This window comes from Salvelinus fontinalis, chromosome 15 (genome assembly GCF_029448725.1).
Source record: "Salvelinus fontinalis isolate EN_2023a chromosome 15, ASM2944872v1, whole genome shotgun sequence".
Classification (NCBI taxonomy): domain Eukaryota; kingdom Metazoa; phylum Chordata; class Actinopteri; order Salmoniformes; family Salmonidae; genus Salvelinus; species Salvelinus fontinalis.
The window spans coordinates 25378930-25404997 of record NC_074679.1 but is presented as its reverse complement, the minus strand read 5'-3'; the positions used below and the strand labels follow the sequence as shown (position 1 = coordinate 25404997).

General features: G+C 44.4%; 1 protein-coding gene across 2 annotated transcripts in view; it reads left to right on the top strand.

Annotated features, from left to right (window-relative positions):
* LOC129811626 (formin-1-like) overlaps window positions 1–26068 on the top strand; it is an 85407-nt gene that overhangs the window by 53647 nt on the left and 5692 nt on the right. For both annotated transcript variants that reach the window (XM_055863079.1, XM_055863078.1), the window contains 7 exons: window positions 3772–3833; window positions 4494–4582; window positions 5899–6028; window positions 6182–6328; window positions 6430–6489; window positions 6599–6719; window positions 15800–15892. In XM_055863079.1, coding sequence (XP_055719054.1) covers window positions 3772–3833; window positions 4494–4582; window positions 5899–6028; window positions 6182–6328; window positions 6430–6489; window positions 6599–6719; window positions 15800–15892 — 702 coding nt within the window. The remainder of the gene's footprint in view (window positions 1–3771; window positions 3834–4493; window positions 4583–5898; window positions 6029–6181; window positions 6329–6429; window positions 6490–6598; window positions 6720–15799; window positions 15893–26068) is intronic.

Sequence of the window (26068 nt, the reverse complement as noted above, 5' to 3'; positions counted from 1 at the left end):
GGGTGTCGCTGTATACAGTACAGTCATGTGCTTTTGGCTCGACTTCCCTGGTGGTTCTTTGCTAGTCATGCGACTCTGAGACATGACACAGCCACAGTGGTGTAGAGAGGGGCTTGTTTCCACTCACATTGGGTCTGTTCTGGGCTGATCTGAGAGCAGGCGTTGCTCTGCAGTCGACAGCTAACAGCACACAGATCCATATCGCCATTGAGACCAGGAGCCATCCCTCCCAGTCTGCCCCCTCCTTTCCTCTCTCCTCCCTGACCTGTACCCAGCCATAAAGCTGTGACTCCTCTTTCTGAGACGCTGAGCAGAGCTCTCCCTCTCTTACTTTCTTTCTCTCTCGCACTGCTGTTAAGCAGGGGTGAAAGTAGATCAAATGTCTTCCTGGTACGGGGACTTCCTACAGTGTGTGTGAAAGCACTTTGTCATTTTCATGGGCCTAATCACAGAATTACATATAGAATCATTTTTTATTTAATAGGGTCTCTATGGGCCTAATAGGAAAGATTTGTCTTTTTACATTGACTTTTACACTTGTGCGGCAATCAACATGATAAAAGAATCCCCTCAAAATCTGTCCGTTTTTTTCATGGGCTGCATCTCAATCCACCACGTCCGTCTATGTGGGCTTTCCGCATCTGTGGCTAAGCTACAGCGCTGTTTGTCAGACCAGGACACATCCCGAAAATCGATATTCTTCCGAAAATGTCTGTAGTGTCTGAAGAGGTTAGCCTACTAACAATGGAAGGATGACAATCTTACGAACACAATGATGTACTCCGTTTTGTTCTGTGACTCCCCACAAGTGTCACAGGATTTGTCTGAAGGTAACCCATACAAATTAATGGAAGTATGGAAGTAGTTTTATGACATTTCAAAACGAGGACGTTTAGGGACCAGGGAGGTTCCAAATGACTTAAGGAAGTTTGTCCGGTTTTAAGGAAGTTTGTCCGGTTTTAAGGAAGTTTGTCCGGTTTTAAGGAAGTTTGTCCGGTTTTAAGGAAGTTTGTCCGGTTTTAAGGAAGTTTGTCCAGTTTTAAGGAAGTTTGGTCAGTTTTAAGGAAGTTTGGCCGGTTTTAAGGAAGTTTGGCCAGTTAGGCTGGTTTTAAGGAAGTTTGGCCAGTTAGACTGGTTTTAAGGAAGTTTGGCCAGTTAGACTGGTTTTAAGGAAGTTTGGCCAGTTAGGCTGGTTTTAAGGAAGTTTGCCCGGTTTTAAGGAAGTTTGGCCAGTTTTAAGGAAATGAATAGCTGGGGGAAAGATCCATCATGTTTCTGGTAGTATTTCAGTTTGTCTTGGATGCATATTTTATGTGGATGAAAATGAAATATTGTCAGCTTTTAAGTCGCTGAAATAAATTGCACATTAGGATAAACAACAGGTCCCTAACTTTACATGTGCATTCTCTCAAGATGCTGAAAGAAAGAAATCATATTTCTCCACTCCTGTTCCCGAGACAAAATTAACATTTGGCCTATCATTTTACTACGAGGAACACTTCATTCTGCAGCAGTTCATATTATAATAGGCTAGGCTATGTGTGAGGCCTACATTCAGTTACTATTCCAACTATTAGGCTACTCCACTCTAAAATAATTCCGGCATCCATACAGGGCCATTTGATAAATGCAAAGAGACATCACATACAAAACACCAAAAAGTATTATGAATGACATTCAGTGATTGTCATCATTCGGCCTAAACAAGTCTTGTAAGCTGAATTTATGTGTACACTGCTGTCCCCGCGCATCTCGTTCTCACCCACTCATCTCTGCCTTAGCAAGATTTCACTGTCTATTTTTCATATCAAATCAAAGTTTATTTGTCACGTGCGCCGAATACAACCTTACAGTGAAATGCTTACTTATACAGGCTCTAACCAATAGTGTGAAAAATGTGTGTGTGTGTGTGTGTGTGTGTGTGTGTGTGTGTGTGTGTGTGTGTGTGTGTGTGTGTGTGTGTGTGTGTGTGTGTGTGTGTGTGTGTGTGTGTGTGTGTGTGTGTGTGTGTGTGTGTGTGTGTGTGTGTGTGTGTGTGTGTGTGTGTGTAAGTAAGTAGAGAAATAAAACAACAGTAAAAAGACATTTTGAAATTAAGAGTAGCAAGGCTATATACAGACACCGGTTAGTCAGGCTTATTGAGGTAGTATGTACATGTAGGTATGGTTAAAGTAACTATGCATATATGATGAACAGAGAGTATCAGTAGCGTAAAAGAGGGGTTTGTGGGTGGCGGGACACAATGCAGATAGCCCAGGTTGACCAATGTGCGGGAGCACTGGTTGGTCGGGCCAATTGAGGTAGTATGTACATGGATGTATGGTTAAAGTGACTATGCATATAAGATGAACAGAGAGTAGCAGCAGCGTAAAAGAGGGGTTGGGGGGCACACAATGCAAATAGTCCGGGTAACCATTTGGTTACCTGTTCAGGAGTCTTATGGCTTGAGGGTAAAAACTGTTGAGAAGCCTTTTTGTCCTAGACTTGGCACTCCGGTACCGCTTGCCATGCGGTAGTAGAGAGAACAGTCTATGACTGGGGTTGCTGGGGTCTTTGACAATTTTTAGAGCCTTCCTCTGACACCGCCTTGTGTAGAGATCCTGGATGGCAGGCAGCTTTGCCCCAGTGATGTACTGGGCCGTACACACTACCCTCTGAAGTGCCTTGCGGTTGGAGGCCGAGCAATTGCTGTACCAGGCAGTGATGCAACCGGTCAGGATGCTCTCGATGTTGCAGCTAAAAATGACTGACAAATATGACTGACATGCGGTCATGATAAATAGTGTAATAGCCTACAGTTTTCTTGGAATCTATGTTTTAACTATTGTGATAGGCTCATGTTTTACCGGTACGGAGTACCCCTACTATTTCTTGGGCCGGTTATCCGTACTGGACCATTCCAGCTTACTTTCACCCCTTCTGATAAAAGGTTATTGTTATCTCTCTCTCTCTCTCTCCTCTACACTCTGAGAAAAAAGGGTTCCAAATAAGTTATTTGGCTGCCCCCATAGGAGAACCATTTTTGGTTCAAGGTAGAACTCTTTTTGGTTCCATGTAGAACCCTCTGTGCAAAAGGTGTTAGATGGAACTCAAAAGGGTTCTACCTGGAACCAAAATGGTTCTTCCTGGAACCATAAAGGGTTATTCAAAGGGTTCTCCTATGGGGATAGCCGAAGAACCCTTTTAGGTTCTAGATAGCACCTTTTTATCTTAGTGTGGAGCCTCCGCTCTCGCTCTCTCTTCTCTCTCCTCTCTCCTCTCTCCCCTCCTCTCTCTCTGTGGCCCCACTTTAGAGATCATTACTGGAGACTGTGGTAGTTCTGGCTGCAGGTCCTGGGGTTAAGCAGTTACAGGCTCTCTCCTGTGACCCCTGGCCTGAGAGGAAAGCTCCTGTGTGGGGTGAGCCCTGGGCTCTGCTCTAACACAACGACTGCCCTGGCCTGCCTGACCACACGCCCCAATACCCACCACTCCCTAATACTCTCGTTCAGTCACTTTAAAGTGATAGTTCACTACAAAATCTAAGTTTGTCAGACATTTCAGATCTCAAAAGATGTTTAATGTTAAAATTAGTTAACAAATAATAGACATGGGTATTATTTCTGTAAAGTATAGTTTTGTACATAGCATGCCTATATGAATTTAATCTCCCTCACAGGATTACAGGCCTGGGCACCAAACCCAAGCAGCAGGGAATTTAAACAGCATGCCTGCCCAACATATTCCATCTTTATAAGAGATTGTCTCTAATAAATGAATTTATTGTTCCAGCTGTTTTGAGTGTAGATAACTCTGTGGTGGACTTGGAGACCATCGAGGCTTTATATGAAAATGTGAGTATTCCAAAGTGTGCTGTAAAGTCATTCAATAGCATGAGAGAAATGTGAGAATCTAAACTCCTTTTTAAGTGTTTTTCTCACTCAGTATGCTTTTGTTAACACTACACAGTGGTGGAAAAATACCCAATTGCCATACTTAAGTAAAAGAAAAAAGCATACTCCAACACTCAGACATCATTTACAAATCACGCATTTGTGTTTAGTGAGTGTGCCAAATCAGTGGCAGTAGGGATGACCAGGGATGTTCTCTTAATAAGTGCATGAATTGGGCCATTTTCCTGTCCTGTTAAGCATTCAAAATGTAACAAGTACTTTGGGTGTCAAGGAAAATGTATGGAGTAAAAAGTACATTATTTTCTTTAGGAATGTAGTGGAGTAAAAGTTGTCAAAAATATAAATAGTAAAGTACAGATACTCCAACAAAAACGACTTAAGTAGTATTTTAAAGTAGTTTTACTTACGAACTTTACACCACTGACACTACACCAGGGCTCTATAACATATGCTAGTCTACAGCTCATTTCTCAAGGATGTCACACGCAACGTTTATCTATTGCTATTCTACCTCTTGTTTTGTAATGACTGTCTATATCATTCATTGCTACAGCTGTATTGTTGTCTACTCACCTGTTTTGTTTGTATGTGTTATCACAGAGGGCCACGAATGACGAGCTGGAGAAGATAAGAACACACTATGAGACGTCCAAGGAGGACGAGGTGAAGCTACTGGACAAGCCTGAACAGTAAGAGTGCTTCTCCAGCATCCAAGGGTTCAGGGAGAGGGCAGTAGAACACTGGACCCTGACTTCTACTGGAGTCAGAGAACTAGATGCTCATACACACAGAAAACCATCCCCTCCAGTGAATTCACCATGTCAATTTCAGAGGGTACTTTGGTTTTGTCTTAGAGATTTTTTAGAAACTCATCATGTGGTTTTTAATGTGTACAGACAGAGACAAACAGTTTGATTTTGAAACACTTTGGTCTTTGACAGCCTGAGCTCACTCATCACGTTGATGGTTCTTTACAGCCAAACCATTATAGGGAGATATTTTATATAAACATCACTTAGAAAAGGTGGCATCACTTTTGTGTTTATTTATCATTTCAAGCAGTAAATAAACCAAGCTCCTTAGTCTTCCTCAGACAGTAAATATTTGTTCCTGGTCTGTTTTGCAACCTTCATGTCTCCCATACTGAGGGAATGGGCTTATGTGTGTATGTGTGTATGTGTGCGGGTGTACATACACGTGCATATGTGTGTGTGTGTGTGTCTCAGAGTGAATGGCAGAGATGGACGGCTGCTGGCCCTCAGCGCGACGTCCCTCCCATGGGGGTTAAACATAGCTGGCCTGTTAATGACTTGTCACTATGGGGCTGAGGGCCATATTCATACCCACTCAGTGTCTGATCCATCAGCAGCCTAATCCCACAGGAAATTACAGACATGTCCCTGTTTACATGAGTCGGCCTGACACTACGTTTGACCAATCAGTGTCTGATCCATCAGCAGCCTAATCCCACAGGAAATTACAGACATGTCCCTGTTTACATGAGTCGGCCTGACACTACGTTTGACCAATCAGTGTCTGATCCATCAGCAGCCTAATCCCACAGGAAATTACAGACATGTCCCTGTTTACATGAGTCGGCCTGACACTACGTTTGACCACTCAGTGTCTGATCCATCAGCAGCCTAATCCCACAGGAAATTACAGACATGTCCCTGTTTACATGAGTCGGCCTGACACTACGTTTGACCAATCAGTGTCTGATCCATCAGCAGCCTAATCCCACAGGAAATTACAGACATGTCCCTGTTTACATGAGTCGGCCTGACACTACGTTTGACCAATCAGTGCTCCGGTCCTCCTTTAGTTGACCCTGGACCTATCAAACTATTAGAGCAGAAAGACTCATGACTATCAGCTGCTAGTTAAAAGCCATACTGACTCAGCCATGTGTGTGTGGAAGCAGCGCAGCCAAGGATTAAAAATAGTTCTTCCTGTTGGACATTTTGTTTAATTTTGTCATAACACATTATTTCCTCTTGTGCAGGTTCTTGTATGAACTCTCCCAGATTCCAGACTTTTCTGGCCGGTCCCACTGCATCATATTCCAGTCTGTATTCCTTGACTGCATATCTTCCATCCACCGCAAAGTAGAAATAGTCTCCACCGTGAGCAAAGTAAGACATGACATGATTGCAATCTTTTTGATTTGTCAGTGTATAAGCTTTTATCATGCTGACCCTGTGTGTGTGTGTGTGTGTGTGTGTGTGCGTGTGTGTGTGTGTGTGTGTGTGTGTGTGTGTGTGTGTGTGTGTGTGTGTGTGTGTCAGGATCTGCTGGACTGTAGAAGTGTGAAGGATGTGATGGGGCTGGTCCTAGCCTTTGGGAACTACATGAATGGAGGCAACAGGACACGGGGTCAGGCTGATGGCTTTGGCCTGGAGATCCTGCCCAAACTGAAGGACGTCAAGAGCAGGGTACATTCACCACACACACAGCCATATTACATTATATTAATCTACAGTATGTTACTGAGAAGTTGTACTGGCTTCTTTTGTCTGACCCTTTGTATCTTTAGGACAATCGTATCAGTCTGGTGGATTACGTAGTTGCATACTATCTGCGCAATTTTGACGAGGTACAGTATTTCAGATGAAGGGAACAAATATCCCAGGATGGACTAAAAGATCAACTCTTCTGTTGTTTCCTGATGTTTTGTCATTGGTGGGTTGTCTGTTGGTTTGCAGCACGCAGGAACAGACAAGAGTATATTCCCACTGCCTGAGCCACAGGATATCTTCTTGGCCGCTCAGGTCAAGTTTGAAGACCTCACAAAGGACATGAGGAAGCTGGGGAGAGACCTGACTGGTGAGACAGGTTATTTCACTTTTTTCTAAGCAACTCACGTAACATCAGGCATACATAGAGGCATCCTGTAGTATGTAGTATGATACTCATTGTACATTCTGTCTTATCCTGTAAGAACACTTTCCTCCATCATCCATCAGAGGTGTTTCAGGGTAGATTCAGTATCTCAGACTCTCTGAAGCACCTTTTCCTTGTTCCCAGGCATCGTGTCATGCCATAACAGGCATGTCATCACTCCCCCATTTCCCCCTGCCATGAACATGCTCTACTTACAGTATCCTATGTCAGAGGTGTCAGTGTCTTCATTTCAGCCAAAGCAAGTATATCTGTCTGAAACGTTTACAGATGATATGAAAGCTGGATGGAAATGCAATAAAGGAGCAACACTCACAGGAGAAACTTTACCACATGGCTGGTATCAGAAGCTCAGTGCTCATTGGCATGGTCCACCCAGTTAGCCAGCCAGTTAGCCAGACAGGTAGCTAGCCAGTTAGCCAGGTAGCCAGCCAGTTAGCCAGTGAGCCAGCCATTTAGCCAGCCAGTTAGCCAGTGAATTAGCCAGTGAGTCAGTCACTCAGCCAGCCAGTCAGTTAGCCAGTGAGTCGGTCAGCCAGCTAGTGAGTCAGTCAGCCAGTGAATTAGCCAGTGAGTCATTCACCCAGCCAGCCAGTCAGTTAGCCAGTGAGTCAGTCAGCAAGCCAGCCAGCTAGTTAGTCAGTGAGTTAGCCAGCCAGCCAGTCAATGAGTTAGTCAGTGAGTCAGTCACCCAGCACATCAGTTAGTCAGTGAGTCAGTCACCCAGCACGTCAGTTAGTCAGTGAGTCAGTCAGCCAGCCAGCCAATCAGTTAGTTAGTCAGTAAGTCAGTCAGATAGTCAGTGAGTCAGTCATCTAGTCAGTCATTGGTCCGCTGGGCTGTCCGGGGGTTAAAGGTGTTGCCCCCGAGGCAGTCAGTTAGTCAGTGAGTCAGTCATCGAGCCAGTCATTGGTCCGCTGGGCTGTCCGGGGGTTAAAGGTGTTGCCCCCGAGGCAGTCAGCTAGTTAGTGAGTCAGTCAGCTAGTCAGTGAGTCAGTCAGCTAGTCAGTGAGTCAGTCAGCTAGTCAGTGAGTCAGTCAGCTAGTCAGTGAGTCAGTCAGCTAGTCAGTGAGTCAGTCAGCTAGTCAGTGAGTCAGTCAGCTAGTCAGTGAATCAGTCAGCTAGTCAGTGAGTCAGTCAGTTAGTCAGTGAGTCAGTCAGCTAGTCAGTGAGTCAGTCAGCTAGTCAGTGAGTCAGTCAGCTAGTCAGTGAGTCAGTCAGCTAGTCAGTCAGTCAGTCAGCTAGTCAGTCAGTCAGCTAGTCAGTTAGTCAGTCAGTTAGTCAGTCAGCTAGTCAGTCAGTTAGTCAGTGAGTCAGTCAGTTAGTCAGTGAGTCAGTCAGCTAGTCAGTGAGTCAGTCAGCTAGTCAGTGAGTCAGTCAGCTAGTCAGTGAGTCAGTCAGCTAGTCAGTGAGTCAGTCAGCTAGTCAGTGAGTCAGTCAGCTAGTCAGTGAGTCAGTCAGCTAGTCAGTGAGTCAGTCAGCTAGTCAGTGAGTCAGTCAGCTAGTCAGTGAGTCAGTCAGCTAGTCAGTGAGTCAGTCAGTTAGTCAGTGAGTCAGTCAGCTAGTCAGTCAGCTAGTCAGTGAGTCAGTCAGCTAGTCAGTGAGTCAGTCAGCTAGTCAGTGAGTCAGTCAGCTAGTCAGTGAGTCAGTCAGCTAGTCAGTGAGTCAGTCAGCTAGTCAGTGAGTCAGTCAGCTAGTCAGTGAGTCAGTCAGTTAAGTCAGTGAGTCAGTCATCGAGCCAGTCAGTGGTCAGCTGGGCTGTCCGGGGGTTAAAGGTGTTATTTCAGTCAACCAATAATACAGAATATGAAAGCAATTAGATATGCTCTCCACTCTCCTCTCCTCATTCAGATTGCTCCCCTCTGGGAAAATACAAAGAGCCCCAGACCCAGCTGTCAGTCATTTATTAGGAAAAATTAAACACTTAAAGACAATACATTTATTTTTACATTTATCTACTGCAGGAAGAAAATAGCAGTCTCGCCCGGAGTCCTCTGGGTATTGGCAGGGAGCGGTGAGCCTGAATTGTCAGTGTTTGGTGAGGTCCACCTATGAATCCCATTTTTATCCTCCTCGCCAGCCTCCAGGAATAAATATTTATGCTGCGCTATTATAAACCACCCTAAAGAAACCAACTGATCTTAATTATATCAGATCACTTCCATTCACATCTGAATTATGTCTAACTCTGTGTGGCTGGTGCTGACATAGGATCACACCCCCATGGGTTCTGTAGCTACAAGGGCTCTCAACTGAGAGGAGGCTAGCAATATGAAAGCAGTTCTCCTTATCCACTTGCCCCACTTTTTAATTCCTTGCTAAGGTTCAGTGGTGTTCCTCCATATCCCTCTTCCCGAGAGTGAGGCTCCAGTAAGTAGCCAGGCAGATGTATGTGTGTGTCTGGTCTGAGACAATGGAAAGGAGTAGGTCCGACTCCCTAGCCTGGCGGCTGCCCTCTCCTCCACTCTGCCGTGCAGAAACATGATCCTCATTTGATCTCCCTTCCTGTTTGGGCAGGAGGTGATGACCTCGCTCTGGGTTTCTCTCTGGGGATGGGGGGGGGGGGGGGGGGGTGTAGGATCCATCCTTTCTCTCCTGCACAAGAAGCCTGGCAACTATAGAGTAAGACCTAGATATTGCACTGTGTTTTCCCTAGTGTCTTCTGAGGCTTTCAGTTCAAATCAAATTGTATTTGTCACATGCACCGTATACAACAGGTGTAGACCTTACAGTGAAATGCTTACTTACAAGCCCTTAACCAACAATGCTTTAAGAAGTTAAGAATAAAAATGTGTTAAGTAAAAAATAGATAAGTAGAAAAAGTGAAAATAATAAAGAGCAGCAGTAAAATAACAATAGTGAGGCTATATACAGGGGGTACAAGTACAGAGTCAATGTGCGGGGGCACAGGTTAGTCAAGGTAATTGAGGTAATATGTACATGTAGGTAGAGTTAAAGTGACCATGCATAGATAATAAACAGAGAGTAGCAGCTGCGTAAAAGAGGGGTCTGGGTAGCCCTTTGATTTGCAGTTCAGAAGTCTAATGGCTTGGGGGTAGAAGCTGTTAAGAAGCCCTTTTGACCTAGACTTGGTGCTCCGGTACCGCTTGCCGTTCGGTAGCAGAGAGAACAGTCTATGACTAGGGTAGCTGGCGTCTTTGACTATTTTTAGGGCCTACCTCTGACACCGCCTGGTGTAGAGGTCCCGGATGGTAGGAAGCGTGGCCCCGGTGTTATACTGGGCCGTACGCACTACCCTCTGAAGTTCCTTGTGGTCGGAGGCCGAGCAGTTGCCATACCAGGCAGTGATGCAACCAGTCAGGATACTCTCGATGGTGCAGTTGTAGACCCTTTTGAGGATCTGAGGACCAATGCCAAATCTTTTCAGTGTCCTGAGGGGGAATAGGTTTTGTTGTGCCCTCTTCACGCACGACTGTCTTAGTGTGCTTGGACCATGTTAGTTTGTTGGTGATGTGGACACCAAGGAACTTGAAGCTCTCAACCTGCTCCACTACAGCCTCGTCGATGAGAATGGGGGCGTGCTCGGTCCTCCTTTTCCTGTAGTCCTCAATCATCTCCTTTGTCTTGATCACGTTGAGGGAGAGGTTGTTGTCCTGGCACCATACCGTCAGGTCTCTGACCTCCTCCCTATAGGCTGTCTCGTCGTTGTTGGTTCTATCTGTCAGGAGGAGGGTCTGTCCGTTTGGGGGCTATGGTACATGTATATGTTCCTGGAGACTATCCTTGGTTCACCCTGTCCCTGGGCTCAGACCGTGTCTTTATTAGAAATGCCCCGTAATGTCAAGTCGAGGCAAGGCCTTTACCCTGAAGTCCATTTTATGACACAGAAGCTCCAGTTTGGGTTAGAGTACCGCTACCTCTCCTCCCCACATAACGGTTAAATATAGGCTACTCCTAATTTTGCTTAAATACAGGCACAAGAAGCAGGGAACATGCAGAGTGTAGATAATACAGTCTTTGTAAACTCAAGACCCTCACATAAGAATTGTAAACCATGTTCTATGATTTCTAATATTTCGTCTTGGTAGCAGGCCATATATTAAATGATGACTGCCTTTTCAACAGATTTGTCTGTACATTTTCTCACCTTGTTTTCTTCTTAGATATGGAGCCAATTGAAGCTAAATCTATCAACTAGAATATAATATAATAGAATAGAATAAAACTTTATTGTCCATCCAGGATGGACATTTTTCTTTGGCATCACCTTCATTAAAAGAATCACATACATTTTCACAGCATACACATTTAAACCAGTCAGTCCATCATGTCGCATCCACTAACAACATAGAGGACATTAATACATTCATTAACAAATGACCACTGTCCCAACTGCACCAGATAGATAAGTACATATACCGATACAATTTACTTTGCATTTAGTAGTCCAACAGCACAAAGAACTAATGAATGTTTGAACCCGTTCTTCTTGGCCATGGGCATTCTGAAGCGCCGGCCAGAGGGAAGCCTCTCCAACGGAGGGTGAGAGGGTGGGAGGGGTCGCCAATGACAGCCAGTGTCTTCTTTTTGGTAGCCTTGTGGAACAGAATGCTCATGTGCCTGTGGTTGACCAATTACATTGCTGGCTGTGTTTACTATTCTGGTCAGTTTGCTTTTGCTCCTCACACTCAGATAACCATACCAGACTGTCATATTGAACGTGAGGATGCTCTCCACCAAGCTTCTGTACACCCTCTCCAGAACATCCTGGCTGACCCCAAACCCCTTTAATTTCCTGAAAATCTATCATTTTTTTATGATTTCCTCAAATTATGACATCCCAAGCATTCCCTTACAGCAGACCAGCTGAAACCCTGAACATTGGAGTACCATGTCTTACAGCAGTTGTGTTCTCAGACAGGCTCTATGTAAGACTTGGGCCAGGGTTGGATTCTGGATAGGTCCAGGCTGATAGAGAGTCCCATAGGGCGGTGCACAATTGGCCCAGCGTCGTCCGGGTTAAGGTTTGGCCGGGGTAGGCCGTCATTGTACATAATAATTTGTTCTTAACTGATTTGCCTAGTTAAATGAAGGTTAAATAAAATAAATAAATTAAGAGATAGATTTATCTTAAAGGGAGGTGTGCGTGTTTGACCTTTATCTCCTGGCTGGCCCAATGTAGCCTGGGTAACAGCAGGGCTCTAGCCTGGATGGGAGGGAGGGGAGGAAGGGAGGGAGGGAGGAGGAAGCTGGGAGCCTGACAGTGCACTGGGGTGGGTTGTATATAATTGTGGATTAGTGAGAGAATTCCTTGTGCTTTAGAGCTGATGGAAAATGATCCAGTGCCTGGCGTAAATAACACTGATCTGCCAGGCCAGACCACGGACAAGACTAACCTCCCTCTCTCTCTCTCTCTGATTAAAAAGGATTTTCAAAACATTCATGCTTGACGGGTGAAAACATATGTAGTGTCAGTTTACCTGTGTGAGTTTTTTATTGTCACTGATCGTTAGAAATAAAGGAGGGCATAACAGAATCAACATGAATCTGGAATGAGTTCAAGCAGTAGAACATTGAGAACAGAAACCTTTTCTATATGGCAGTCAAATATGTAGAGCTCAATGATCATCCAAGTGTACAATGTTTATCTGGTTAACACAGATGATGGATAGGAAAGCACCTTTTGGTGGTCATTTGCAACAGAGTCTTTTCCTCTATGAAGGAAGAGCCTCAACTGCAGTCTCTGTCTCCCCTCCCCCACCCCCTCTCTCTCTACCCCCCCTCCATCCCTCTCTCTCTCTCTCAATTCAATTCAATTTTCTTTATTGGCATGACGTAACAATGTACATATTGCCAAAGCTTAATTTGGATATTTACGATATTAAAATAGTAAGAATCAAAATTGTCAACGGGACAACAGTAACAACAATAACCTAGGGTCAAAATAACCATACATTGAACAATAACTAAGCATTCAGTAGAGGAAACGTGCAGGTTGGTTGGTCTGTCAGACACTGTACCTCATCTAATGGCAGGCAGCAATGTAGTGCGCTGCCAACCCACAGCTCTCTGCGTCCTCCCCCAACAGGGGGAAACTTGAATGACGGTTTCAAATTTGGGGAAATGTTTTATATTTTTTACATTTTGTCACGAAATGCAGCTCTGTCTCAGGTTCTGCTGTGGTGCAGTGGTTGCACAGCCTTTCCTCTACGGGGAGCCAGGTTTCCTGTGTCTACCCTTCTCAATGGCAAGGCTGTGCTCACTGAGCCTGTACTTTGTCAAGGTTTTTCTAAGGTTTTGATCAGTAACCATGGTCAAATAGTTAGCCACGGTGTACTGTCGATTTAGGGCCAGATAGCACTGCATTTTGCTTTGTGCTTGTGCTTCCCAATAAGCAATGTAGTTTTGTTTTGACTGTGTTGTAAATTGTTTTATTCTGATTGATTGGATGCTCTGGTCCTGAGGCTTCAGTGTGTTAGTAGAACAGGTTTGTGAACTCAGCCCCAGGACCAGCTGGATGAGGGGACTCTTTTCTTTGCTCAGCTCTTGGCATTTCAGGGCTTGGTAATGCTATGAGAGGGGGTCACTATATTTGAGATGTTTCCAAAACTTTAAGTGCTCTTTTAAAAAAAAAAAATGATTATTGGAAATTGGCCTAATTCTGCCCTGCATGCATTGTTTGTAGTTTTCCTCTGGATATGTCGGAGAATCTTACAGAACTCTGCATGCAGGGTTTCAATTGGGTGTTTGTCCCATTTGGTGAAATCTTGTTTTGCAAGTGGACCCCACACCTCGCTGCCATAAAGTGCAATTGGTTCAATGACACATTCAATTAGTTTTAGCCAAATTTTAATAGGTATTTCAATTTGAATTTGTTTTTTAATGGCGTAGAATGCCCTGCGTGCTTTCCCTCTCAGTTCATTCACTGCCTCATTAAGGTGTCCAGTTGAGCTTATTTTTAAACCTAAGTAATTGTAGTGTGTGCAGTAGTCTATATATTTTGTACCAATTGAGAACTTTGGTCTAATTCCCTGAGATCTGGATCTTCTTTGGAAAATCCTTATTTTTGTATTTTTGGGATGTTACTGCCAGGGGCCAGGTCTCTCTCTCTCTGTCACTCTCTCTCTCGCTCTCTCTCTGCTGCTGTAAACCCAGGGAAATGGACACGGCTGTTTGGGGACAGGACGCAGAATAATACTCACTGGCCAATTAGAGAACAGCATGGACATATTTACAGTAATGGGATTAGGTGGCTGTGGGGAGAGCAGGCCCCTGGGAGCAAAGTGGGCCTTCGGTTGGCCTGTTTCACTGTGGTAATACTGTTTCACTGTATTAATACTTTTACACTGTAGTATTACTTTTACACTGTAGCAACACTTTTAATCTGTAGCAATACTTTTACACTGTAGAAATACTTTTACACTGTAGAAATACTTTTACACTGTAACTGTAGTAATACTTTTACAGTGTAGAAATACTTTTACACTGTAGTAATACTTTTACACTGTAGTAATGCTGTTTCACTGTAGTAATATTTTTACACTGTAGAAATACTTTTAGACTGTGGTAGTACTTTTACACTGTAGCCTGCATATCCCCAGGAGACTGCTTTAGAAAGGGCTCCAGCTCCTCCTCCTCCTCCCTCTCCCTCTCCCCCCACCCCTACCCCTCCTCTGTGCCTATGTATTGTCACTGTAGGACAATGTCCTAAACCAGAGCCCACTGGGTTTTTATTTCATGCAGCTGCTGATGTTTTGGGGGTTTCCTTCTTGTGGCCTACACTGTCTGGACCACATTTAGAGGAGATCCGCCTCTTAATTGTAGTCTTTCTGTTTTGAACACCCTTTAATGAGCCTGTTTGAGACAGGGGGATTTTAAGGAGCGAGGGATCTAACTTTTTTTTAAAGTAGGAACTTTTCAGTGGTGTTTCAGCTGGCTCACCTGATCAGGTTTGTGTCATGGTTGTCCCTCAGCTGTAGATGATGTATTTTCTTACTCAATTAGTGTGCAGTAGTTCAAGTTTAGTCCCTCACCTTTCAAGAGCAACTACTCCTGAGACCCTGGAAAAGGATTGTGGGTAACTGGGCATATTCACCTGTTCTTAATACATCCCTCTGGATTATTCTGGAAACCAGTGAAGCAGTCTCACACTCTGACCAGCCAAGTGTTCCTGTTGTGTTGTTAAGACATTTAGCTATGCAGTAATAACCAACACAAGGTATTTACTGCACTCATTAATGACTTGCAGGTTTGAGTAAAGTTGCAAAAGTTATTCCGGCAGGCCGCTCTGTATATAGCGTCCCACGCTGATTGTTAGGAGGAAATGAAATAGTTTGGCTCACGTTTGCCCATGTCATCATTGTTTCCTTTGAGCCTGTGTGAGCTAGGTGGTTTGGCAGGGCAACAAAGACCCATCCACAACAAACAAGGCTTCGACATTCAGCCGTCACCCACATGTACAGTTCCACTGGGGAGAGCCAGAACAGGACAGCCCATCTACTGCCACCATGTCATATCAGCTAGTGGGCCAAACACTCATGGTGTTGGTTGGATGACTGTCTTACCCCAGTATCTGTGGCGTCAACATGTGTTATCTCCTCACATTTTTTGAGAGTAACAGATTGAACACCCTACTCACATTCAAAGAACAGTCTGTGTTTATGAAGATTTATAATACATTTCTCATTTTGAATGCAGACCAAGCTCATTTAAGTGATTGCAAGGTCTTTTCAATAGCCATCTGGTTGGGATGTTTTGGAGGAGATTCACACACATTTCCCCTCAAATGTTTTCCCTCGGCAGGTTTTGGTCAACTCACTTATGAAAGTGCTGGAAATGTGCTACATTTGCTGTTTGGGCACGCTTGTTATTGTTTTACAGCTTAGCCCAATAATAAATGCCAAATTCACACAGTACACCGCAGTATACAGTCTACTCTCGCTCACACTTTCTCTCCCCCACCCAACCGAGACCAGAGCTTTTTTAATCCATTCCTGCTGAGAAATGTCAGATATTTAACATTTCCCGCTCTTTCTCTCCCTCAGTGTGTGAAAAGGCTGTTCAGAAGGTGTGTGCTAGCTCCTCTGAGAAGGACCTCCAGCCCTTCAAGGAGAAAATGGAGGCCTTCGTCTCGACCGGTGAGTAAAACAAACCATAACCAGAGAGGGGAGGAGAAGAGACATGACTAGGACAGTAGCGGTGCATGGGTAAAATCACTGGGGAAGCCAGGGAAAAAAGCCATATCACAACCTGCTGTATGTGTTGTGTTAATTGCGTTACTTGCTCTATAACCTGTTAGTCATCTGCCTTGCCAGCATGATATATAGGCATAAGGCTGAGACAATAAGAAGATACAGTGGCAGAATAAATTCAACAACACCTTTGTTTCATCACAAAACTGGAGAGCGACCTCTGTCCGCTGAAGTCCGCAAAGTATATTGCATGTACAGTGCATTCAGAAAGTATGCAGACCCCATTACTTTTTATCTACCTTAAATGCCTGATTGGTGGAGTGCTGCAGAGATGGTTGTGAGATGGTTGTCCTTCTGGAAGATTCTTCCATCTCCTCAGAAGAACTCTGGAGCTCTGTCAGAGTGACCATCGGATTCTTGGTCACCTCCCTGACCAAGGACCTTCTCCCCCGATTGCTCAGTATGGCCGGGCAGCCATCTCTAGGAAGAGTCATGGTGGTTCCAAGCTTCTTCCATTTTAAGAATGATGGTGGCCACTGTGTTCTTGGGGACCTGCAATGCTGCAGAAATGTTTTGGTACCATTCCCCAGATCTGTGCCTCGACACAATCCTGTCTCTGAGCTCTACGGACAATTCCTTCGACCGCATGACTTGGTTTTTGCTCTGATATGCACTGTCAACTGTGGGACCTTATATAGACAGGTTTGTGCCTTTCCAAATCATGTGCAATCAATTGAATTTACCACCGGTGGACTCCAATCAAGTTGTAGAAACATCTCAAGGATGATCAATGGAAACAGGATGCATCTGAGCTCAATTTGGAGTCACATAGCAAAGGGTCTAAATACTTATGTAAATTATTTTAAATACATTTTCAAAAATGTCTAGATACCTGTTTCCGCTTTGTCATTATGGGGTATTGTGTGTAGATTGATGAGTAACATTTTTTTTATTAAATCCATTTTAGAATAAGGATGTAACGTAACAAAATGTGGAAAAACGGAAGGGCTCTGAATACTTTCCGAATGCACTGTGTGTATATATATATATATATTTATATTATATATATTTTTTTTAAATTTACTATATCAATATGTATTGGTTGTCAATGTTTTGGCGTCAAACTGGTAGCAGTTGTGAAGAAAAGTCAATAGTTGGAAGAGTTGCAGGGTTGCAGAGTTGATTGAAAATAATGCCATTGTTGATTAGATTATACATTTTTTCATTATTAGGCTACTTTCTCTTCAACCATTCAGTCCATCTACTAGAAACTTATGGACAATATAGAATATAGATATAAAACTATATTATTATATATGATTTTTTTTTATTTAAGTTATTCAAGTATAAATGACCAAAGTTACAATAGATTGCCATATATTTTCTGTTAATTACCAAAATTACTAAAGATGCTGGTAACTTTGGTCAATCACCGATAGCTTTTCAACCCTAAACATGACCCCATGTGTTGACCTCCAGGGGGTGCTATGTGTTGTTTTTATATGTTGTTTTAGTAAATACTGCTCCAGCAGACTCATAGCGTGTCACCTAACCCAGGCATGGCAGGGCAGCGCAGGCTGTTTGATCCCCGGTGAGAGCTAATAAAGCCAGAGGTCAGAGTGACTGCACTTGGTCTGGCCTGATTGGGTGTTTAGATGTGTTTACACTCCCCTTGTTCTCCGTAAGCCACTTTTTCTCTACTGATTATAATGGCAGCTCTTGGAAATGAGGATCCTCGATTTTTTGATATCACTCACTGTATCTGAGGCAAGCAGAGGTCTGTGTCAGAGCCCATCCACTGGACTGAGTGATGAGACGACCTTCCCCCTCATCCTACCGCCAAATCATACTCTGTGACACACTCCCAAGTTCTACCAGTAGATAGTGATGATGTATATTCACCCCCTCTGTCATGTCTCTAAGCCAGCCTGTCACCTCTCTGAATGGAGAATGAACCCACTGTTCTCCAAATCTGTCTTCAGAGATTAAATATTCTCCACATAGACTATTTATTGCTGAGGAGAATGTCATGTAAAGATACCAAACTCAGAGAGAAACTAGAAAGATCCTGTTTTCACAAAGCTGTAATTTAGCTCTTCACTATATTTGTTTGCGCTGTCAGGCCGTTAGTTGGGTGGTGGTGGAGCCCAGGGCCAGCGTTAGTTAGAGACAGAGCTGCCTGTCAGGGACAGGTGTCTAAAGCCTAACCCTGCAGAGAGGATCACATTGCCCTTAACATGCTGCCTGTACTCATGGCTGCTATAAAGCTGGCAGGACATCCCTGGCTGAGGCCTCGTAAAGGCTGGTTGGACAGCTTGGGGACCACTGTGTTAGCCAGGGACACACTGCACCGCGGTGGAGACGCTCTGATCCCCTCTACCTCTCCCCCCTCCACTAGACATCTTCACCCCAGACGCTTCCTACAGCCCCCTCCAGTGCCTTGCAAAGGCAGCCAGTCAGCCAGTAGAGCTGCTGCCATTGAAAACATAAAGCTTATTCACTTCCATCATGCAGACACAGGCTCCTGTATGGTTTCTGTGGTATGCAGCATGAGGAAACACAGAGGTCATAGTGTTCCTAGAGAGAAAGTGGACATCCATCTCGGAGCGTTCCTCCAACGGCCCAAAGGGCCAACGTGTTCAACTGTGATTACTATTGATCATAGGGATGTGAGAGGCAGAGGGAAGGAGTTTACAGAGACGGGGTGTGATCCCTGATTTACTGGAAATTACTGTGTAAATATTCCCAGAAGTTATTGTTCACATAGCAGACACATCTGATCCTAACTTGCATTACAATGTGTCTTGCAGACAGAGGGAGAGGCCTTGTCAGGCTTATGCAGAGTGGGTGCCAGGCTTGTGTCGCTAAAGCACCATAATACATACAGAAGCTCTTCCCCATTTGAATGAGTGCCAACTAGGACTCCCATACAGTACTTAGGTGTGCTTCTGCCAATGTTCTCACACAGTTCACTGGTTTTAAACGATCAAGCTCTCATCAGTCTCGCAGTGGGTAAACATAAGTGCAACCAAACAGAATTCATCTCAAAGCAACTTGGCAAGCCAACAACCACCTGCATGCAATCTCGCCACCTTCACCATCTTCACATAGCTGCCACAGGCGAGGCGAGGGCCTTCACAATTCTGCATGCCACAAAGAGCCACAAAGAGCGGGCTATTAACAAAACACACTGACTCAGGTCTATAAACCTCTATAGGTCTGGTAGAGCATCAGAGTTGGCTTAAAGTGGACCTCCTCTGAGGCCAACATTCTCAACAACATCTTTTATCTCTACAAAGTACTAGTGACAGACAAAAGTGTCAGCGTCACGCAAGGCGATCTACATTTTACTACATTAAAGGGCAAATTGCACACATTACTTGCGGCGGACAGAGAATATTGTTAAACAATAGGCTCTTTCTATAAAAAATGCAAATTAGGTATCTCAGAGAGAGATTACATCCATATGTTGTTGGAGGTACAGAGTGAGAACTGGAGGCAGGGCAGTGTTTTCAGCATAGAAATGATTCATGTACTGTATGTGTTGCAAACAAAGTCTGCCTTGGTATGTTTGTCTCCTAGTTACACATTGCAAATGGAAATGTGTTCTAGAATGTTTACTCTTTTTAACATTCCAGTGTGTCAAACCTCTATCTGTATTATTGGTCAAAATCACAGAATATTTGAAAGGTCTTTAAACCATGATGGTTGCCACTGGCTACAAAATGGTATTGGTTAACAAAAACACATCTTAAACATAAACTTTCCAGTGGGAAACATATAAACCATTCTTAATAAACAGAGCTCCTCCAGCAGTTGCCCTTACTTGTGAAGCAGTGTGGTTTAGTGCTGGTGACAGGTCCCTTCCATTGCTCATCTCTTGAGGATGATTCTATGACTTCAATATACAGAACAAAGGAACAGTTGTCACACAAAAGGGTTGTGGAGGATCTAAATATTGAATTGACTGTGGAAACAGTATTAGTGTTGTCCAGGCGTGCATGCGTGCCGGTGTGCTTCTGGTAGCAATCTCCTCATCAGTATTGATGGACAGTGATAACCATAAGCAAGCATGTGTAACAGTATTAACTTATACACACTGTATGCTTTTTTATGGAGGAGGGAGAGTCTGCTGGTCATAGTGCACTCCATGCTTGCTCCTGTGCGAGGCAGGGGAGCAGAGCAGCTCATGTGACCGTGTCTTTGGAGCGCTGACCCAGAACTGCCTGGGAGACTGTCAGGAGGCTGTGAGGAAGCTGTGGGGGCTGTGACCCACCCCTGCTTCCCTTCCATAGATACAGTACTGCTCTTCCTCTTGTTTTATCTGCTCAGATTTTGGACATTTTTGATAGAATGCTGTAATGTTGAGTCCCTAACTTCAAATCAAATCAAATGTTATTTGTCACATGCGCAGAATACAACAGGTGTGGAACTTACAGTGAAATGCTTACTTACAAGCCCTTAACCAACAATGCAGTTTTAAGAAAATACCTAAAAAAAAGTAAGAGATAAGTATAACAAATAATTAAAGAGCAGCAGTCAATAACAATAGCGGGGCTATATACAAGGGGTATTTTAGCCATTTGATTAGATGTTCAGGAGTCTTATGGCTTGGGGGTAGAAGCTGTTTAGAAGCCTCTTGTACCTAGACTTGGCGCTCCGGTACCGCTTGCTATGCGGAAGCAGAGAGAACAGTCTATGACTAGGGTGGCTGGAGTCTTTGACAATGTCTTTGACAATGTCTAGGGCCTTCCTCTGACACCACCTGGTGTCGAGGTCCTGGATGGCAGGAAGCTTGGCCCCGGTGATGTACTGGGCCGTACGCACTACCCTCTGTAGTGCCTTGCGGTCGGAGGCCGAGCAGTGATGCAACCCGTCAGGATGCCTCCGATGGTGCAGCTTAAAACCTTTTGAGGATCTGAGGACCCATGCCAAATCGTTTCAGTCTCCTGAGGGGGAATAGGTTTTAGGCAGGTTGCCTTTGTGTTCTTGGGCACAGGGACTATGGTGGTCTGCTTGAAACATGTTGGTATTACAGACTCAATCAGGGACATGTTGAAAATGTCAGTGAAGACACCTGCCAGTTAGTCATCACATGCCCGGAGCACACGTCCTGGTAATCCATCTGGCCCCGCGGCCTTGTGAATGTTGACCTGTTTAAAGGTCTTACTCACATTGGCTACGGAGAGCGTGATCACAGAGTCGTCCGGAACAGCTGATGCTCTCATGCATGCCTCAGTGTTGCTTGCCTCGAAACGAGCATAGAAATTATTTAGCTTGTCTGGTAGGCTCGTGTCACTGGGCAGCTTGTAGCTGTGCTTCCCTTTGTAGTCTGTAATAGTTTGTAAGCCCTGCCACATAAGACAAGCATCGGAGCTGGTGTAGTACGATTCAATCTTAGCCCTGTATTGGCGCTTTGCCTGTTTGATGGTTTGTCGGAGGGCATGGCAGGATTTCTTATAAGCTTCCGGGTTAGAGTCCCGCACTTTGAAAGTGGCATCTCTACCCTTTAGTTCAGTACGAATGTTGCCTGTAATCCATGGCTTCTGGTTGGGGTATGTACGTACAGTCACTGTGGGGACGACGTCCTCGTTGCACTTATTGATAAAGCCAGTGACTGATGTGGTGTACTCCTCAATGCCATCGGAAGAATCCCGGAACATGTTCCAGTCTGTGATAGCAAAACAGTCCTGTAGTTTAGCATCTGCTTCTTCTGACCACTTTTTTATAGACCGAGTCACTGGTGCTTACTGCTTTAATTTTTGCTTGTAAGCAGGAATCAGGAGGATAGAATTGTCGTCAGATTTACCAAATAGAGGGTGAGGGAGAGCTTTGTACGCGTCTCTGTGTGTGGAGTACAGGTCATTGATTTTTTGTCCCCCTCTGGATGCGCATTTAACATGTTGATAGAGATTAGGTAAAACTGATATGTTTCCCTGCATTAAAGTCTCCGGCCACTAGGAGCGCTGCCTCTGGATGAGCGGTTTCCTGTTTGCTTATTTCCTTATACAGCTGATTGAGTGTGGTCTTATTGCCAGCATCCGTCTGTGGTGGTAAATAAACAGCCACAAAAAAGTATAGATGAAAACTCTCTTGGCAATTGGTGTGGTATACAGTTTATCGTAAGATACGCAAAATCTTGAGACTTCCTTAGATTTCGTGAACCAGCTGTTGTTTACAAATATGCACAGAACGCCCCCCTCGTCTTACCGGAGTGTGCTGTTCTATCTTGCCGGTGCAGCGGTAATATCCTGCTAGCTGAATCCATGTCATCATTCAACCACGATTCAGTGAAACATAAGATGTTACAGTTTTTGATGTCCCATTGTTAGGATATTCGTGATCATACCTCGTCTAATTTAGTGTCCAATGATTGTACGTTGGCGAGTAATATTGACGGTAACGGCAGTTTTCCCACTCGCCTTCTGCGGATCCTTACGAGGCACCCCGCTCTGTGTCCTCTGTACCTGCGTCTCTTTCACTTGCCAACAACGGGGATGTTGGTCTTGTCGGGTGTTCGCAGCATATCCTGTGCTTCCTGCTTGTTGAAGAAACAAACTGTCATCTGAAAACTTAAGGATGGTGTTGGAGTCGTGCCTGCAGCAGCTCTCAGCCTCTTTATAAGATGAGAATGAATGGCGCTGCAAAAGCTAGCTGCCATTTTACGGGCTCCTGACCAATTCTGCTATTTTGTGCTTTTTTTCTGTTGTTGATCTTAACTTATTTTGTAAATAATGTGTCCAACATCGTTTCCTATGGCCAAAAAGAGCTTCTGAACATCAGAACAGGGATCAGTAACCTCGATTTGGATGAAGATTTCTACTTCAACGAGTTGGCAACATAGGACATACTGCTCACCCCGGACCAGGCCCTAATCCAAGAGACTGGAAAAAGGAAAAGATGACGTAAGAGAGTTCGACGTGCGGGCACCCTGACGAAACTACGTCAGCGAGTACATAAACCGCCTTTACCCTCTGTTCTATTGGCGAAAGTACAATCACTGCCATTCGATCGGCAGGATCGAATGGCAGCCGCGAGTAAGCTCAAGGGGGAGGTGTGTGTCTCTTTGTTAACAACAGCTGGTGCGCGATCTCTAATATTCAATTGTGAAAACTGAGTTTAAATGTATTTGGCTCAGCTGTACATACATCAAAACCTTTTTATAGCAGTGGAGCTGTAGTAACCAATACAGTAAAGATTGTGTAATTTTCTTTCACAGAAAGCTTCCAGGTCCTTAACACAGCTTATATATGTAGTTCCCTAGCCCTTCGTTATCTGAATGCTTGGTAAACCAGTGGTTTGGAAAAGTGTGTCAGAGTTTTAAAGGCCTAATTTATTGTCCCTCTCAGCATGCGTGTCTCATAACGTTCTAGTTAGCCACTACTGGTTTCATGTTTACACAGGTAGCGGAGGAAGAGAAACTTCACACATCCTCTTTCTCTCTCTCTCTCTCTCTTTCTCTTTCTCTCTCTCTCTCTCTCTCTCTCTCTCTCTCTCTCTCTCTCTCTCTCTCTCTCTCTCTCTCTCTCTCTCTTTCTCTCTCTCTCGCTCTCTTTCTTTCTTTCTTTCTCTTTCTCTCTCGCTCTGTGGACCACTCTCTCTCAGAGCGCCGGCCAGCCTGGTGCCACCTCTACACAGAACCGCACCAGAGAGGACCTCAGGCGCCAGCTCGACCCCCCCGCTGTGACTAACGCCATTGGTCATGACTCTCCCCCCTCCCCCTTCCCAGCCATGGCCACCCCTTCCTTTCATTAGGTTTATCTCAGACAATCAGCCTCCTTATGTAAAAAAAAAAAATGGGGTGGTTGCAGCTTAAGCTCACCCTCTCCCAAAAGACCCGCAAACCTGCCTTTGAACAATTTTTGGGAGACTTCCCCCTCTTAAATCTTCAAGTGGGAAAGGTCCCCCATCATTGTAAAAAGGATGAATCTGGAAAAATGCAATAAATCTGAGATCACAGGCACTCTCTGGCCCTAGATAAATTCTTGCACCTCGCCCTGGCCGGCCGCACACATCTGCCTTGCATTTAGACACGTTTACATGGCAGGAGTCCACAGGAGCCTCCAGTTCCCGAGCCTCATACACTCACTCCTCAGCCCAGCTCTGTGCTGCCTGTGCCCCTGCTCCGCGCCTCTGCTCCTTTCCCCTCCTCAACAAAGTCCACTGAGACCTCTTCTACTACAACCACACCCCAGACATCACCAACTCACACTCTTCATCAACACACTGTATATATATATACTGTACAGTATCAGTTAAAAGTCTGGACACCTACTCATTCAAGGGTTTTTCTTTATTTTTACTATTTTCTACATTGTAGAATAATAGTGAAGACATCATGATTATGAAGTAACACATATGGGATCATGTAGTAACCAAAAAAGTGTTAAACAAATCAAAATATATGTTATATTTGAGATTCTTCAAATTAGCCACCCTTTTGCCTTGATGACAGCTTTGCACACTCATGGTATTCTCTCTACCAGCATAACCTGGAATGCTTTTCCAAAAGTCTTGAAGGAGTTCCCACATATGCTGAGCGCTTGTTGGCTGCTTTTCTTTCACTCTGCCGTCCAACTTATCCCAAACCATCTCAATTGGGTTGAGGTTGGGTGATTGTGGAGGCCAGGTCATCTGATGCAGCACTCCATCAATCTCCTTCTTGGTCAAATAGTCCTTACACAGCCTGGAGGTGTGTTGGGTCATTGTCCTGTTGAAAAACAAATGACTGTCCCACTAAGCGCAAACCAGATGGGACACTGCAGAATGCTGTGGTAGCCATGCTGGTTAAGTGTGCCTTGAATTATAAATAAATCACTGACAGTGTCACCAGCAAAGCACCATCCCACCTCCTCCTCCATGCTTCATGGTGGGAACCACACATGCGGAGATCATCCGTTTACCTACTCTGCGACTCACAAAGACATGGCAGTTGGAACCAAGAATCTCAAATTTGGACTCATCAGACCAAAGGACTGATTTCCAACGGTCTAATATCCATTGCTCGTGTTTCTTGGCCCAAGCAAGTGTCTTCTTCTTATTGGTGTCCTTAAGTAGTGGTTTCTTTGCAGAAATTCGACCATGGAGGTCTGATTCACGCAGTCTCCTCTGAACAGTTGATGTTGAGATGTGTCTTACTTGAACTCTGTGAAGCATTTATTTGGGCTGCAATCTGAGGTGCAACTAACTCTAATGAACTTATCCTCTGCAGCAGAGGTAACTCTGGGGCTTCCTTTCCTGTGGTGGTTCTCACGAGAGCCAGTTTCATGAGAGCACTTGATGGTTTTTGCGACTGCACTTGAAGAAACTTTAAAAGTTTGTAAAATGTTCTGGATTGACTGACCTTCATGTCTTAAAGTAATGATGGACGGTTGTTTCTCTTTGCTTATATGTTCTTGCCATAATATGAACTTGGTCTTTTACCAAATAGGGCTATATTCTGTATACCACCCTTAACTTGTCACAACACAACTGATTGGCTCAAACGCATTAATAAGGAAAGAAATTCCACAAATTGACTTTTTACAAGGCACACCTGTTAATTGAAATGCATTCCAGGTGACTACCTCATACAGCTGGTTGAGAGAATGCCAAGAGTGTGCAAATCTGACATCAAGAATATAAAATATATTTTGATTTGTTTAACACTTTTGGTTACTACATGATTCCATATGTGTTATTTCATAGTTCGGATGTCTTCATTATTATTCTACAATGTAGAAAATAGTAAAAATTAAGAAAAACCCTTGAATGAGTAGGTGTGTCCAAACTTTTGACTGGTACTCTATATATATATACTGCGTGCATTTTATGTATGGGTGGTCCTGGGAATCAAACCCACTAACTATCCTGGCGTTGCAAGCGCCATGTTCTACCAACTGACACACAATTTCTTATCTCTTACAATCAATCTCAGTGAAATGCACAGACACCTCTATCAAATTCTCTTTCACCCTAGACATGTCAACCTGGTGACCCTCCACCCTGACACTCATCCCTCCACCTGGGAGAGGATAGGTCTTTTCCCACAGGGCCTCCATCTGGGCTCCACCCAGTGTGACCCTGTATCAGTGGGACTGTATGGAGTCTCATTGTTGTACCTCAGTTGACCTCCCATTGGAA